This window comes from Fistularia commersonii, chromosome 2 (assembly GCF_037954325.1).
Source record: "Fistularia commersonii isolate RoL2024-O1a breed Wild chromosome 2, RoL_Fcom_v1.0, whole genome shotgun sequence".
Lineage (NCBI taxonomy): Eukaryota > Metazoa > Chordata > Actinopteri > Syngnathiformes > Fistulariidae > Fistularia > Fistularia commersonii.
In genome coordinates, this window is record NC_141285.1 from 27722361 (window position 1) to 27737678 (window position 15318).

Consider the following 15318-nt stretch of genomic DNA (forward strand, 5'->3'; position numbering starts at 1 on the left):
TGCTTTATTCTCACGCTACCATGTTGTTGTGATACCAAACAATCAAGAGCCTGTCAATCATCCAGGGGCTTTTAAAGGACTGGAACAGCACCAGAGCTCCGCCCATGTACACCACAAGAAGGATCCAACGCACGAAAGCGAGGGTTTTATTTTTATCTAGAAACGACACCTTGTGGAAACGGTCTCCTCTCAGCACTGACTGGTAGGACCTCATCGGCTCTGGTCCGGATGGTTCCACGTGGTATCTGGATGACAGGGCCACAGCCGTCCCATCACAGCGCCCAGACATGATCAGTGAAGCCCAAGGGTTGCGGGTCCCAGCGGGGCGTCGCTGTGATGTGGTAGAACATCCACTCAGGAGCACGGTACTCCAGAGCTTGTGGCCTTGTCCCTTCAGCTATGGTTGAAAACCACAGGCGGGGAGTACCGTCGTGCCGCTGTGACGTCAGAATATGTAAATGGGGGTGAGCAAACCTCCTCGCAACTGTCCTACGCAGCGCCGCCACCATGTCGGCGTCTGACCGGAAGACGGGAGAAAACACAGCGCCGTGTTCCAACCCCGGGAACCCAGCCTTTTCCTGCATGTTCTCCCCCAAGCTCAGAGACGCAGGGTCCGGAACGCCGTGGTCCAAACCGCAGAACCCCTTGTTCAAGACCTCTTCGGGCGTCTACGGCAGCCTCCTGCCGACCCCGGAGTACATCCCCTGCACCTACCACCCCAAGTTGAAGAAATTCGACGAGAAGCAAGTCGCCGCCACGAGGCTTCGGAGCGGTCCCTTCAACACCGTCCTCGACCGAAGCCGTGTCTTTGACCATCCAGACTTGATGCGCACCATCTAAACCAGGGCCGTCAAACTCATTTCTCATGGCGCCACATACGGCCTGGGTAGATGTCAAGTGGGACGGACCGTTAAAATGATAGCATGCTCAGCAATAAATAACCAAAATATCATGTCTTTCCTCTGTTTTGGTGTAAAGAAGTACAAGGACAAGAGGAAATCTTGGAATTTAATGTACAATCCTTTTACAAAACATTTCACGAAACACCTCATATTTCCTTCGACAAAAGTGCAATTTACTTTTATCATTCACATGTTTGCATTGCAATCATGTGATCATGTGATCCCACTGATCGTACTAAGGCACAAAACTTTAACAAGTAATTGGTATTGAAAAATATAGTAATGCACTTTAAGATTAAATGACTTATAAAGAAAGGGATTTTTAAACCATTTCCACATGTGCATATAAAATCTAAATTGAATCCCTGCCTTCACCTTACAAACTAAAGAGAGTGCTATTGAATGTGTAAGGATGAGAATATTCACCTGTCCTGTAAATGTGTAAACTTCATGCATTAAACATGCAAACACACAATACATACTGAAAACGCATGAACAGTAGAATTCCATCATACTAGTTTGTAGTTAAGCTGCTGACTAACATTAAATTGCACATTTTCACCAGCAATTAACTAGCTGGCTTTTACCGCTGCTGCACTGATTTCTCAGCTCTGGGTGAAAGTGGACGCTGTTTCCTCAGACCTGCCAGCGATTGGTCGATCTTATCTCTTCTCAGTTTCCTTGCAAGCTGTCATATTTTTGATGAGTCTCTTAGTGGCGTCGAATATTATATTCCTTAAATAACGAAACTTGTTGCAAACACGCCGAGCACAAAGGTTTCCCGTGCGTCTCCGTAAATAAATAGGACGTAGTCCGTTCTTCTTTGAAAATTCTACACTCTTTATCTACTTTTCTCTGTTTTGATAACAACACTTCGGCTAATGAGGGCGTAGCAGGAGGTGGAGAACAAGGTAGAGAAAACGTCATAACAAGCAGCAGGTGGTACATTGATAACGTCTGCTGATTGGTCCGTCAGTGATGCGGATTGTTGTCTACTCTGACCGAAACAGCGCCCCCTAGTGGAACATCCTTGAATTGCATTTCATTAAAAAAAATAAATCCTCGTCTTTTATGAATTTTTTCACTTTCAAATTATCCTGCGGGCCTGGTCGAACCCCCTTGCGGGCCGTACGTTTGACACCCCCGATCTAAACATTACTCTTTTCTCGGGCACACATTGTAAAGTTGTTCGCAAGAACCTAAACTTTCTGATCAAGAACAGAAAGAATCCAAGACCAGGCTTTGGCCGCTTCTGCTCACCTGCAGCCACTCCATTGACAAATGTTTCCAGCTGCTCAAGGACCTGCGCTTGTAGCGCTCGCTCCATCTTCGGAGGAACTCTTTATTATAATCATCAAGAATGAGGCAACTGGTGAAAGTCAAACAGGATTGGCTGGCACCCTCTAACATGTGGCATTAGCTTATTAGCATTTGTTTTTCATAAATGGGTCTCACAAACTTGTAACTCGGAGAAAAAAGAAGTCATTTTTAACCCAAACGTCAACACCCGCTTACTTCCAGCTGCAGAGAGGATTCAAAAAAATCCCAAATCTGAACTTTTCAAGGGCGTGTTTGCTTCTCACAGTGCTTCCTGTCATGCTTTATTTAGAATAGCAGTGCAGAAACATCTTCAGTAAATTACATCTCCTGAAGGACGTGCCGGGAAGCATCAGGACAATTCCTTTTACAGCGTCCAGAATCCGAGGCTGCGCTCAGACGTGCCGCTCGCTCATTAGACGTCGGCGTGCACGTTCCTCCGTTATTAGTCTTTGTTCTGCGAAGGCTTTTTCATCATGTTTTTTTCGGCAGCTTTGACTCCAGCTTCCGGCCGTGGAAACTTCCGATTTTAAAATATTGTTTTCTCTTCACCCCCCGCCTCGTGCGCGCCCCCGCCCCCGCCAACAACAAACTGGCTGCTGATAGCGGTTTACACCAGATGGGTGTAAATGACCTGAACAGGAATCTGCATGTTTGATTCCCAGCGAGCTGCGTCGTTAGAGGCATGTCATTCCCCTTTCCTGTCTCCGCAATGCCGGATTAATTCATCACCCGCTACCAAAGCATTTCCTAATGTTTGCCGGGAACATTATCCGAGGTCTAATTGGAACATGCACGGTGGGATGGCAGCAGACAACCTTGCTGCTGATGACATTCCCAGACCGCTACATTGGAAAATATCTGTTTCGGAACCAAAAAGCACAAAGTAAAGCCGCCGTCGCCAGGTCCCGGAAAATATGTAGCGCCTCTTAAGTTTCCACCCTCTGACTGGAAGCCCGCGAAGGAGACATGAAGCCGCCCCGGTCGAGATGGACCCGATATGGTTTGTAATTCTGTCTCCTGGAAGAATCCGGGCCAGGCCTCGCCGGGAAAACAAGATACCCATCTCCGCTGATGTTCTGCTCAGATAAAGGAAACCCATAATGAGTCCGTTGGAACCATTTAAAGTAGTCCTTAAAGAAGTGCGGCTGTGAAATATCTGATATTTATTTAATTACACGAGTACATCGGCCCGACCAGCACATTTGCCGAGAGTGAAATCGGGAACCACCTGGAAGCATTAAGGCGGCGCTCACACGGCCAGGGAGGGAGTCGAGTACACGGAGTACATCGAGGCAATCTGATCAAATTTGCTGAGCGAAATGTTAAGTTTCCCGCCACCTCATAAAATATGTACGCGGAGGATGTTCTCCGTCTCCCACGCTGAATTACGTCCAGCGAGGAAACCGAGACTCCGGCTAAAAACCTGCTGACGCTCCGGCGTCGGCGCTTGGGTTGCGCCGCCGCGGAGGGAAAGAACGCCGCCCCGCTGCCAGGGAGCGTTACGATCCCAGCCCGCATTCATTAATCCGTCAAAACACCAGGAACACAAGTCAGCAACTCTGCTCGCGAGACTCCTTGAATTATTAGCGCGACCTTGACAAGATGTGCCCGATGTCGGCCGCGACAGCCGGCGCTAAAATGTTGGCCATCCTGGCCGGTAACCGTACCGTCGCTAACCGTGCCACGAGGAGCCGGGAGGCAATAGAACCGGAAGCGACCGATCCAGGAAGCTCTGTCCGAGGAAGGAGTTTGGAGTTTGACCCACAGATGGCGCTCATCAGCCCGGCGGAGGGTGAAGCCGGCGCGAGCGGAGCCCCGCGTCATCCTGAAACAATGCACTAACGCCACCATCGGAGGTTCATTGATGACATCGTAGAAGCGAGAGGCCTTTTTTTTGATGGCAACATTAAGACAGCCAGACGGATGGAATCAAATCCCTTTGATGGATCTTAAGCTCCAGGTCGGAGATGCCCCCCCCCCCTCCAGTCTTGTTGCTGCTCTTCAAAGGGGGAGTCAATTAAAGCAGACTTTTAAACCTACGGATAAAAAGCCAGAGATTAAATGATATGATCCGTCTCCTGGAGTCAAGATCACGGACGTAAACTCCTCTACCTGGAGTGATTAAAAATAAAGCGTAGAAAATGTCACCGTCTTTCCAGTAAAGCCTTGACGACATTAATCGTTGAAGAACCCTGGATCTGTTGGTAAAGCTGGACCCGGGAGGAAGCCGGCGTGGACTCTGACGCTCCTGATGTCCAAACTCCATGTGGAAGGACCTTCTTCCTTCTCCTGATGAGGTTCAAATCCAAACTATCAGCCGGCAGATCGAAGAACCGAATCCCCGTCCGGCCAGATGGGTGTGGTGTTCTACCAACCTGGAGGTCTGGACATTTTTCACATCATGCAGCACTGAGCGGTTTCTCAGGGAAATGGATCGAGGCCCCGCCCCCCCCAGCGCTAGCCCCGCTAGCCCCGCTAGCCGTGCGTCCGTCCCATCGGGGCCGCCGAGTCCGCCGCCATTCATTTTCACCCGGCCGTGATTTATGACCCGGAGAGAAACTCTGTTAATCTAATGAAGTCCATATTTCTCACGCCGCTCCGCCGGCCGGGTTCGCCAGCCAGCTGTGAGACACGCCGCTGCTCATCAGTTAGCCACCCGCAGGCTAGCGGCGCCCGGAACAGGAACCCAATCAATCTGGCGCTTTCCTGGTTTTTTTTTTTTTTTTGGTGTAAATACACCATCAGGAGGAAACAAAGTCTCCCGGAACGGCCGAGTCCACCTGAGGAGAACCTGCTGCCGGAGAGGAGGGGAAAAGACATCTCATCTGTATCATTAGCCGCGCTCATCAGTGAGCTAAGACGTCGATGCTCCGTTCAAAATCCAGAACGCACATTTGTGACAAAAGCCCATTCTTGGGCTCGGCGGGGCTTCGGCGGCGGTGAATGTCAGCACCCAGGTGCACGTTCTCCTTGTTGAAAGGGCTCCTACCGGAGGAGAACATCCGACCGGCCTTCAAAATCAATCCCGTTTGTGACAGACTGCAGCTGCCGCGCTTTTTATTTATTTATTTGTAAACCGCCGGCGGGGACAAGGACGCCGAGGGATGAAACCCACGTCTTGGACTTCGCCGCGATTTAATTTTAACATCACAGCGGCGATTTGTACAAACTGTGTCGAGCGGGCCGCTTCTCAGAACGCCGCTTCTCCAAAGGGACCGGCAGACTCGATCAGAAGTGTGTGTTTGTCGTTTCTCTCCAGGAAACCGCTTTCAGATCCACCGGCTTTGATAAGCCGTCACTAATTCTTCATTAGTCTTTGTGAAGTTGTCGCGAAACAGGCGCCGCTCGTCACGTCCACAATCTTTTTCAAAGTTCGGCCGTCTTAATTACCTATTAATGATCCGGCTTCTTTGGACCGGGGCTTGTTTGCCGCCGTCGCTCGACATATCAAGTGGTTTCGGGAGAAGGTCGTAGACCGACGTGATCTGGGCCGGTCGTCCGCCGCCGCGTCCCAGAGGAGGTGAGGGAAAGAGCGGAGGAAGACGGGCCGAGCCTGATGTATTCAGACCGTCCGGAGAACCCAGAGGGACCATTAGCGGCACATCAGCCTCACAGAGTGCAACCTCCGCGGCTAATAGGCTGTTTTCACACTCGCATTATGGAATAATAGTCGGAGCCGGAGCAGGACGTCAGCACTATTTCTCCCAGATGGGACCGCCGGCGACTCGGCGGCCCGACAAAACCGCAGCCGCCTCGCGGCGCCGCCGCTTATCGGCCGGGAAGCGGAGTCTAGTCGGGGAGCGGGCCTCCCGGGACGGGCGGCTTGAAAAAATAAAAGCCGTCGAAAAGGGTAGCGTGGCGACGAAATGACCGAGCCGCGCGTTGGCCTTCCCGCATCCTCCGAGACGTTTCTGGCCGTTTTAGCTTGGATTACAGCGAGCGGCGTTCTGGCCGCGGAGTCGTCCCGGGGTATTTCACGCCTCAGTCCCCTCCGTGTTCTCTAATATTCTGGGGCATAAGATCTTGTTCTGGACCCAAAGCTCGTTCTCCGGCGGCGTGATCGCGGCGCCTCTTCCGACACGGCGCTTGTTTGTCTGCCTTTGTGAAAACGGCAGCCGGTGACGCTTTCATGGTGTCAACAGGGGGTTTATTTATGCACCGTATTTGCATTCTAGCCTGGCCTGTAAACTATCACCCATAAACCCAGTCATCGTTTAGCCTTTCCAGAGGGACGGGACCCGTCCACACCGGGTTCTCCGGAGAACTCTGGCCACGTGTTCTGGTGGACGTTAGATACATGCAGATGTCTGATCTGCTCCCTTCAAGGGCAATCACCTCTAACCCTCTCCCATCCCACCAGCTAACCTCCTGTCCTCCATAAACCTCTCTGGTCTTCCTCCAGACCTCCTGCCCAGCAGCTCCAACCTCAGCCCCCTTCTACACAGATTCTCCTCGAAACCTTTTTATAGCGCCTTCCCTTTCGCCTGTCGTCCGAGAGGCTTCTTTAGTTACGGCCTCCGTAAACTTCCACCCGGCTCTTCTCCATCCTCCATCAGTGTCCAAACCATCTCGGCGAGGCTTTATCCGTCTGATGGACTCTCCGATCCTCTCCATCCTCCTGCTCCCAGATCTGGATCACTTCTGCCTCCTGTCTTCCCTCGGTGGCTGGGTTCTACAAGCCCTTTATATTCAGAGTTGATAACAGGGTTCCTGGGTTCTGCAGGAGAACATGGTGGTCCATCTCCAGCCTGACCGTTGCTGGAACGTCCCCTGAGATGGACGTGCTGGAAACCCTCTTCCTGCTGTCACGTATTGAAACAGCAGATCTGCTGGATGTCCTCGCCACCTCCCGGATCCTGTCTCTGGTTTCAAGCTGGTTATTTTTATTTTTTCGGCTCCTGAGCTCCCGCTGACTTTTATTAAATTCCTCGCTAATTCACATCCAGTTTATCTTTCTGGGCGCTGTGTTTTTCATGGTAATTTCCCCCAGATTTGTGGCTCATTTCTTGCTAATTTCCATCTATTTTGTGGAATATGTCGTCCTGTTTAGCGTCCGCTTCGGCAAATGTGTCGGGTCGCAGGTATTTGCGAGCCTGGAATTAAAAAAAAAATAAAACAAAAGCAAAAAAAAAGGCGGGCGTGAGTCGAAACAACACCCCGGGGAAATCAGCAGAAATATTAAATATCAATTTCAGCAATAATAACCCGTGCAAAAAAAAATCCCATTAGTCAAAATGAAATAAATAAATCGGCGGCAACTTCAAAATAAAGTTCATCGTCGCGGTCTTGATGGACGTGAAGGTCAGAGCAGACAAATTAAAGCCCGGTATTCCACACCTTCTCGGCGGGACTCACTTATCTCATCAAGCGTCCGATTATTGATTGTTGACATTCTCCTCCGCAATTATAGATGAGCGGCCGGACGCGCCGACGGCTCGTCACCCTGTTTTTCTCCGGCCATTGATCGGATAAAGGACTATGAAGGTGAACGGACGTGACGGGACGCCGGTCCTGAACGCCGGCTCTCGCTGACGGATGAGACCCGACAGAACCCCATCACGGTCCTGAGTGACTGGGTGTGATGAGCTGTGGATCATCCAGGCCACTTTAATGACGCCTGGGCTTTTAGACGCCGTGAATCCATATTAACCACACTGTGTGTGTGTGTGTGTGTGTGTGTGGCACTGCGGTGCTATCTGAGTGGGGTAATCTGGGTTGTAAATGACTGTGTGTGTGTGTGTGTGTGTGTGTGTGTGTGTGTGTGTGTGTGTGTGTGTAAGTTTTCATCTTGTGAAATGCAAATGGGGTAACTTAACATCTTTCCCTTCCGAACTCTGACAGTGTGGGGGTGTTTATGCAAAGTACGCTGGAAGAGGAAGTCGCAGGCTCAAAAGATTATTCCTGGAGTTCATTCCGGCCCGGGACTGGAACCCGGCCCGGCATCGGTTCGGACCAGTGTGACGGATCACTGGCGCCGTGCACGTCTGGATCCACAGAGGGCTTTTTAGCTGCCTTAGAGGCCCATTCACCCAGCCGGGGGGGCTGATCGGGAACTCGGTTTGGTCCGTGCAATAGGATGAGGCGTGATGGGATCCCTGGACCTGGTCTGGATCCATCACATGTTCAAGTAGTATCGCATCAGGGGAGCAGAGACCCCCCCCCCCTCCAGACCTCCATCTGGATCAGTCACGTTGAAGAGCTTCGTCGGGCCTGGATGGGTCCCATGTACCCCCTCAGGTGTAAAGGGTTCCCCTTGACCTCATCTTGCTCTGTCACATGTTGAAGGACCACATCAAACTCCACCCAGGTGAGAATATTGACCGGTTAAAAGTAAGAGGGTCACTGACTTGTGACTGGGATCTTGACTTGATTAGCTGAAAGGAAGTGGAGGGCTTGACCGCCAAAGGAAAGGCGTCTTTCTAGCTAGTTTTCTTCTGACTTCCAACACCTTTGAGGGTAGTTTTCATTCAATCTTTTTTTGGAGTCTGATTTTCTGACCGTTGATTGAACGCTTGTCGCCCAGCTATGCCTGAGGTGTGAACTGTTCCAATGTCATCTGTTCCAAAACAAACCGAAGCGGAAAAGAAGCCTTTCGAGAGAAAACAGCGAAACAAGTGCGCTTACTTGTTGCTTTGTGGCCCTTTATCATTCAGCACCACAAAGGCTGTTGAAGGCCGGCAAGCGTGTTTTTGTCCAACGCACTTGTTGTGTCCTCGGAACGGTCGGTGTTCATATTACACCAGGCCTTGAAAAGGCTCCGCGGCCCGACGAGTTTCAATGTTTCAACCTGTTCTATAGCAACGTGATATGTATGATAGACAGTTGGAGACAAGGTTAGAATATGGCCGCCCAGGTTGGTTTGGCAGACCTGACCCCTGGTTACCTGAGTTTGTAGTGAAGGCGCCGAGCCGTCTTCTGACTTGTATGCTCAGATGGTTCCTCGCCAGGTTGGTTTGGCAGATCTGACCCCTGGTTACCTGAGTTTGTAGTGAAGGCGCCGAGCCGTCTTCTGACTTGTATGCTCAGATGGTTCCCCGCCTCGTCAGACTGTCAACGAAGCCGTAAAACAAACGGGTCAAAGATGGCCTCCGACCACGAAGGTGGCGTGTCCTCGGCCGGCGCTCTGGAAGTGCGCGCCTTCATCGCCGGCCGTCCCTCTCAATCCCCCGTCTCGGTGGGTGGTCTCCATGAAAAGGTGTTCCACTTTTCAATCCACGGCTTCTTTGAAGTCCAGCCAGCTCTTCCACCCTCCTCCTCCTCCTCTTCCTCCTCGGAGCTCCGCCGTCTCATCTGCTCTCTTATCTCCTCGTCTGTCTACATCGGCCTGCCCTCCCGTTTTTTACCCTCCTCCTCCTCCCTCTTCATCTCACCCCGGCTCAGGGTTGTCACCGGCATTTCTATTTTTACCCGCCGTCTCTCCGGCTCCTGATCCAATGGGTTTCCAGTGTTTCACCAGCGGCCCGGCGGCATTTCCTCCCTGACCTCGCTCCACTTTGACGCCGCACCTTCTTCACACCTCTTCCGCGGATTTACTCGGTAAAGAGGAGCGTGAAGTTAGTTCTCTGCCACCTTTTTAACAGACGTGGAAATCGTAACCGACAGCCGGTGGACAGAAATGGGGTTTTCTTGTGTCCCCGCTGAGGCCGAGTGCCGCCTTCCTCCGTGTCCAATTGTGCCTTTTGGATTTGAGCTCCGGTAGGACAACTCCTGGAACCAGGGAGACGGGCCGTCTGCAACCGCCCAGAAAGGACTGAAGGAGCGGCGCCTCGGGACGACTCGTCTCCCGGATTTGAAAAGAAGCCCGAGACGTTTTTCAAAACGATTCTTCACATCTGCTCTTCGTCTTCTGACAGAGTTCGGCAGCCTCGTTCTCCGTCGGCAGTTGGAAACAATTCCGACGGCGTACGGATCAAATGCTCGGTCGTGTTATCCAGTTGAAGTCGGAAATTAACGAGGAACGGCACTCCTCGGAACTTCAGCCCTCTTCAGACAAGTGGGCTTTAAATCCCCGGTCTGCGCTCCCATCTTCAGCCGTTCATCGTTAGTGCAAATGAGAGTCGTTGCACGGAGGCCTGGAGTGTGCGACGCCCCCGCCGTTCAGTCCCGCCTGACGCCCGAGGAGGTCCATCAAGTGCCCTTCCAGCGTGGGAGCACCAGGCTGCGCCTCCTCTGGAGTTTCAGCACCGCCCTGCTGATTTTTACACAACGGGACTTTAGTATCCCGGTCAACAGCCGGGGGCGCAATAGCATACGTTTTGGATACTTAAACCTGCGCCCACTGGACCTGCAGAAGAAGACGTGAAGATATTTCATCTTTGTGGGAGAGCTGAACTCTCCCCAATGGAAACTCGGAAAGGTGTTTTCAGCCGACTGGAAGGGAAGGGGTGGCCATTTTGGTTGGGCGGAAGTCGCCCACATCACTTTTGTATTTGTTTATCTCTTTTTGAGAGGATACCTAACTCTCCGTTGTGTTCGAGTACACCTTCTTTATCCTTAACGTTCTTCGAACCCTTTGGGCCTTCAATGCCCAGTTTGTGGTAAGAAACACATAATGATTCCATGTTTTATGGCAAGAACACACCCCCCCCCCCCACCCCGGTTGCCATGGGATCAGAAGATGTAATAACCCAAGGTCTGTACTGAACTCTTCAAACTCTGGTACCATTGCAGTCCCAGAGTTGAGTGGATTGGGAGCCCCAAGACGTCGGAGACGGTGGAGGGGAAGTGAATCTGAGACAAATAAAATCAGACATCTAGCAGCACTTCCAGATGTTTGAACAGACCCCCACCCACTGTGGGACTCTCTCCATGATGGCGGGGGGGGGGGGGCTTGGTTAACCCCTTCCCGGTCTTTAGTCTACCCTCCCCATGTTCTTCTCAGACCTTCCTTGGCCATGACCTGCTGCCCCTTTGCCCCATGCATCTGCTTCCCTGCACCCACCAACCCCCAGAGGGTATGTGGACAGGCCCCTCACCCCTGAGGTGCCCTGGGCTGGAAGGCAGTCATGGCTCCATCATCTGGAGCTGCTGGAGTCCACCAGATATGGAGTTTGTTGGGAACTGCAGGGGCTCAGTCCCTTAATCATGGACTGGAAGATCTTTAGAATTCACACTCCCAAGGGGGACTGGAAACTACCTGGAAGACACCCCAGGACATGGAAACCTCACCTTCAGTGCTCTTAGATCTTAAACTTGACAAAACATAAAATATCATTGTTCATGTTTTCCCCAAAATAACTGACTTGTACTCTGGAATATTTGCAAGCAAGACCTCATTTGAGTGAAACTCACACACAGACTAGTGTGTGTGTGTGTGTGTGTGTGTGTGTGTGTGTGTGTGTGTGTGTGTGTGTGTGTGTGTGTGTGTGTGTGTGTGTGTGTGTGTGTGTGTGTGTGTGTGTGTGTGTGTGTGTGTGTGTGTGTGTGTGTGTGAGAGTGTGTGTGTGTGTGAGAGTGAGTGAGAGTGAGTGAGATTTCCAGCCAACCAAATAGTGCTGCAGGGAATGTCTGCTGGTTCCATCCACCGTTTTTTGATATTTTTTTGGGACCCCGGTGTTTCCACGGCGATCGGGCCGGCGTCCAGGCGCTTGGCCTCCAGACGGCGGCCTCCGGCGAGGAGGAGGCCACCGCCAGGACCCTGGTGGAGGGCCAATGTTTGGACAGGTTGTATGAAGGTCTGGACTCCTGTTGGTCCTTCCAGATGAGTCCACTACAACTGCTGTCTCTCTAGTGCTGCTGCTTCCAGTCTGAGAAGTTCCCTGGAAGTCTGGATTGATTTGGGATCTCAGTGGACTTATTCTGTGGCCTGTTCATCTCCCAGAGTTCAGACATTCGAGATGTTCTCTCAGAGCTCCAGCCCATTCAGAGGAGTGTTAACTCGTTTTTTTTTTTGTTTTCTTTTTTAACCTTCTGGTCTTTCCTTTAGCCTGTCGTTTCTGCTTTATCCTCCCTGGCCTGCTCCTCTTTCCCACAAGGTGATTGAGATGGACAGGCCTCTCGGGTGTCATTGACAGCTGGTGGTTGAAGGGTCCGTGGGTCAGAACATCCACAGGTGACCTGTTTGTCTGCTGCATCTCCTCCGGCCTCAATCCCACTCCTTCTTTTTGGCATCTCTGTTCCCTCAGTGTTCCGCTGGGTGCAGTTCCGTTCTCCCGATGGAGAATAGACTTCCAAAGTCTCCACCGATGGAAGAGAACATCCCTCAGAAGTGGTAGACATCCCATCTCTGGAGCCCATCTAGTGCCGTCAGGTCCTCCCAGCCAGGAGGGCTGAAGAGCATCTCTCAGCTGAAGGAGACTCAGGTGAGCAACCAAAGGATTCATTCATTCATCAGTCATACTGCTTATCCTGCACTGATGGTCGCTGGGGGGGCGGAGCCTAGCCTAGCCCAGCTGTCATTGGCTGAGAGCTGGGCTTCACTCTGGACCAATCACACGGCCACATTTCAAGACAAACATTCACCCTGTCATTCAGAGACATACAAGCATGTATTTATGTCACAGAGACAAACCGTTCACTCATTCATCCACATCATATAAACATACAACTATTCACTCTCTTTTAAATGTATTTAAAAAGACATACAACTATTTAACCTCTCTTTTAAATGTATTTAAAAAGACATACAACTATTCACCTGCTCATTCACACAGGTCTGGAAGGCGAAGGGCCTCCTGCAGGTGTTTGGACTATGGGAGGAACCCGGAGAACCCAGAGGAACCAGAGGAACTCCACGCAGACACGGGGAGAAGATGGAGACTCCACACGGAAAGTCACCTGAAGAGGCACGTGATGTTGGATCTCAGCGGGGAAAGCGCTTTGACTTCCCCCTGGTTGGAAGGTAAGCGTGGAAAGTTCCCGCTCGCGTCTCCGCTGGGAAGACGCCCGGCTTTTACCCGAGTCTACAAAAGAGTGTCGAGCCTTTCAAGGAGCGAAGACGCGGAGCGTGGGAGGCCTCCTCCTCGCCGTCTGAAGACGGGCGTGATGCCACCTGACAGCGCCATTCTCCGGCTGGAGACGCTTGATTGACAGGAAGTGGGACGAGTTTAAAAATGGCAGCGGCGGGCGCCGGCGGCAACTTCTGTCTCCGTAAGGAAGGCGAGGCGGCGGTGCTTCGGGTGTGGGCGGGACCGGTCCGAGCTGGCGGTGGAGCTTCTCAGTGACGCCTCCGTGAAGGTCTACATCCATTTAAGGTCGACAAATATCTGAGAGTCAAGGGCAGAAGAACCGGAGGTCTGCAAAGGCAGCAGAATGACGACCGCCTCGGGTTCTTGTTGGGTCTCTCCGGGGTCCGTTCCACTGTCTGGGATCTTCTGGTCAGGGTCCTCCGTTACCTTCTGGCTTGGTGCTCTCCAGGGTCGGCTCTCCATTCCCTCTGGCTGTCTCCTGGTCGGCAGCAGCAGGACAGAAGACCCCTGTGAATGAGAAGCACCCAGGTGGGGGTGGAGATGAAGAAGGTGGGGGGAGTTTAAGGGAAGTCAACAGTCCAGGGCAACGGAGAGGGTGGAGAAAATGAGGAGGAACATGTGCAAGATGGTTGGAACAGAAGGAGACCAGTGTATCAGCCAGAAGGAAAGGAAAGGAAAGGTGCAGGTGAAGAGCAGCCATGGTGTCTGGTTTGGAGACACCGAGAAGACAGGAGGCAGACGGGAAGATGTGGATGTTCCTCTTTGGTTCCTCTTTGGGAGTGACGAGGATGGAGTCCATGGAACAGCACATATTGGGTGTCCTGGAGATAGTCACGCTTAGATGGTGGGAGGGAGAAGATCTGGGTGGAAGGAGGTCCAGAGGAAGACCAGAGAGGAGGCTAATGGAAGAGGACAGGAAGTTAGTTGCTGAGAGAGGAGAAGATGCAGAGGAGATGGTTGGATTTGATGGATGTGATGACCCGTGGAGACCCCCGAGGGGAGCCACCAGATGGAGTAGAAGAACATCTCATTGAATAAACCCAAAACATCTCAAGCCCTCAGTGATTCAGAGCAGTGCATCTCCACCTGAGTCTGGGAGGAGCTCCTGCTGGTCCTGGACTCCAGCGGCTGTGACACCCCCGTCCACCGGGGGGCGCTGTCAGACAGCCTATCCTCCTGGTGCCCCCAAAAGCTCTCCAGGCTGGACCAAAGCGCCGGAGGAGGTCGCCGGAGGGCCACCTGCTCCGGAGAAGGTCTGTCCTGGGCTCTCTGAGCTTCACCGCCAGCCGAAGATCTCTCCCTCAGCAGCGTGAGGGCTATGGATGTTCTCCGTCGTCCACGAGCAGACCAAAGCACGAGCGGATATTTATTCACCGGGCTATTCTCGGCCTTCTTCACGCCTACCTTCTCACCGTCAGCGCTGAGAGGAGCTTCGTTCCCCAGATCTTCTTCTCTGGCTGAACCAGAGTCAGAGTTTCTGCTCCTTCTGCCTGGAATGAACCTCAGGGAACCCTGAAGCTCAAAGGCCTTGGATGACCTACAGTAGGGGCACACACGATGCCAAGCATCGTCAACCAGACGTTCTTTGCAGAGGTTCTCTACAAGCAGAGGTTCTCTACAAGCAGAGGTTCTCTACAAGCAGAGGTTCTCTACAAGCAGATGTTCTCTACAAGCAGATGTTCTCTACAAGCAGAGGTTCTCTACAAGCAGAGGTTCTCTACAAGCAGAGGTTCTCTACAAGCAGAGGTTCTCCGCCCGGTGGCCAGGATGGTAAGTACACCTGACAGGCCTCCAGCCCAGGTGTCAGGAGGGACGCCGAGAAAATGAAAACTGTAAAGCAGGAATCTGAGAAGAACCTCCTCAGGGTCTGTTACAATATTCATCCTCCAGAACTAATGGATGTTCTACCAGGACCTGGAGTCAGGGGGACTGAGTGGAGGAAGGATCCTAGGAGGAGAACATGGAGAGAACCATGGAGAACCCAGTTAGGAAAATAAGAAAAAAGATGAATGAGAGGAAAACATGACACGAAGAAAGGAAGAGCTGAAGATGGCAAGGTTCTCCTTGATGTTGTGGAACCAGAGCGTCGATTCTCGATCTTCACCCAAAGTCCAAAACCTGATCGAGCCCAACGGTTGCCTGGCAACCAAGCAGGAGCGCCACGGCGCGGCCTGATTCTCACGGCGAGG

General features: G+C 52.0%; 1 protein-coding gene and 1 long non-coding RNA gene across 2 annotated transcripts in view; both read left to right on the forward strand.

The window, feature by feature from the left end:
• Positions 1–507: 507 nt before the first annotated feature.
• Positions 508–840, forward strand: pierce1 (piercer of microtubule wall 1). Its single transcript, XM_086163102.1, has one exon. The coding sequence runs from the start codon at positions 508–510 to the stop codon at positions 838–840; it is 333 nt and encodes a 110-aa protein (XP_086019228.1).
• Positions 841–12255: 11415 nt separating this feature from the next.
• Positions 12256–15318, forward strand: part of LOC147236912 (uncharacterized) — a 4246-nt gene continuing 1183 nt past the window's right edge. The window contains exons 1-2 of the long non-coding RNA XR_015107349.1: positions 12256–12523; positions 12875–13062. This is a non-coding gene — a long non-coding RNA (uncharacterized LOC147236912). The remainder of the gene's footprint in view (positions 12524–12874; positions 13063–15318) is intronic.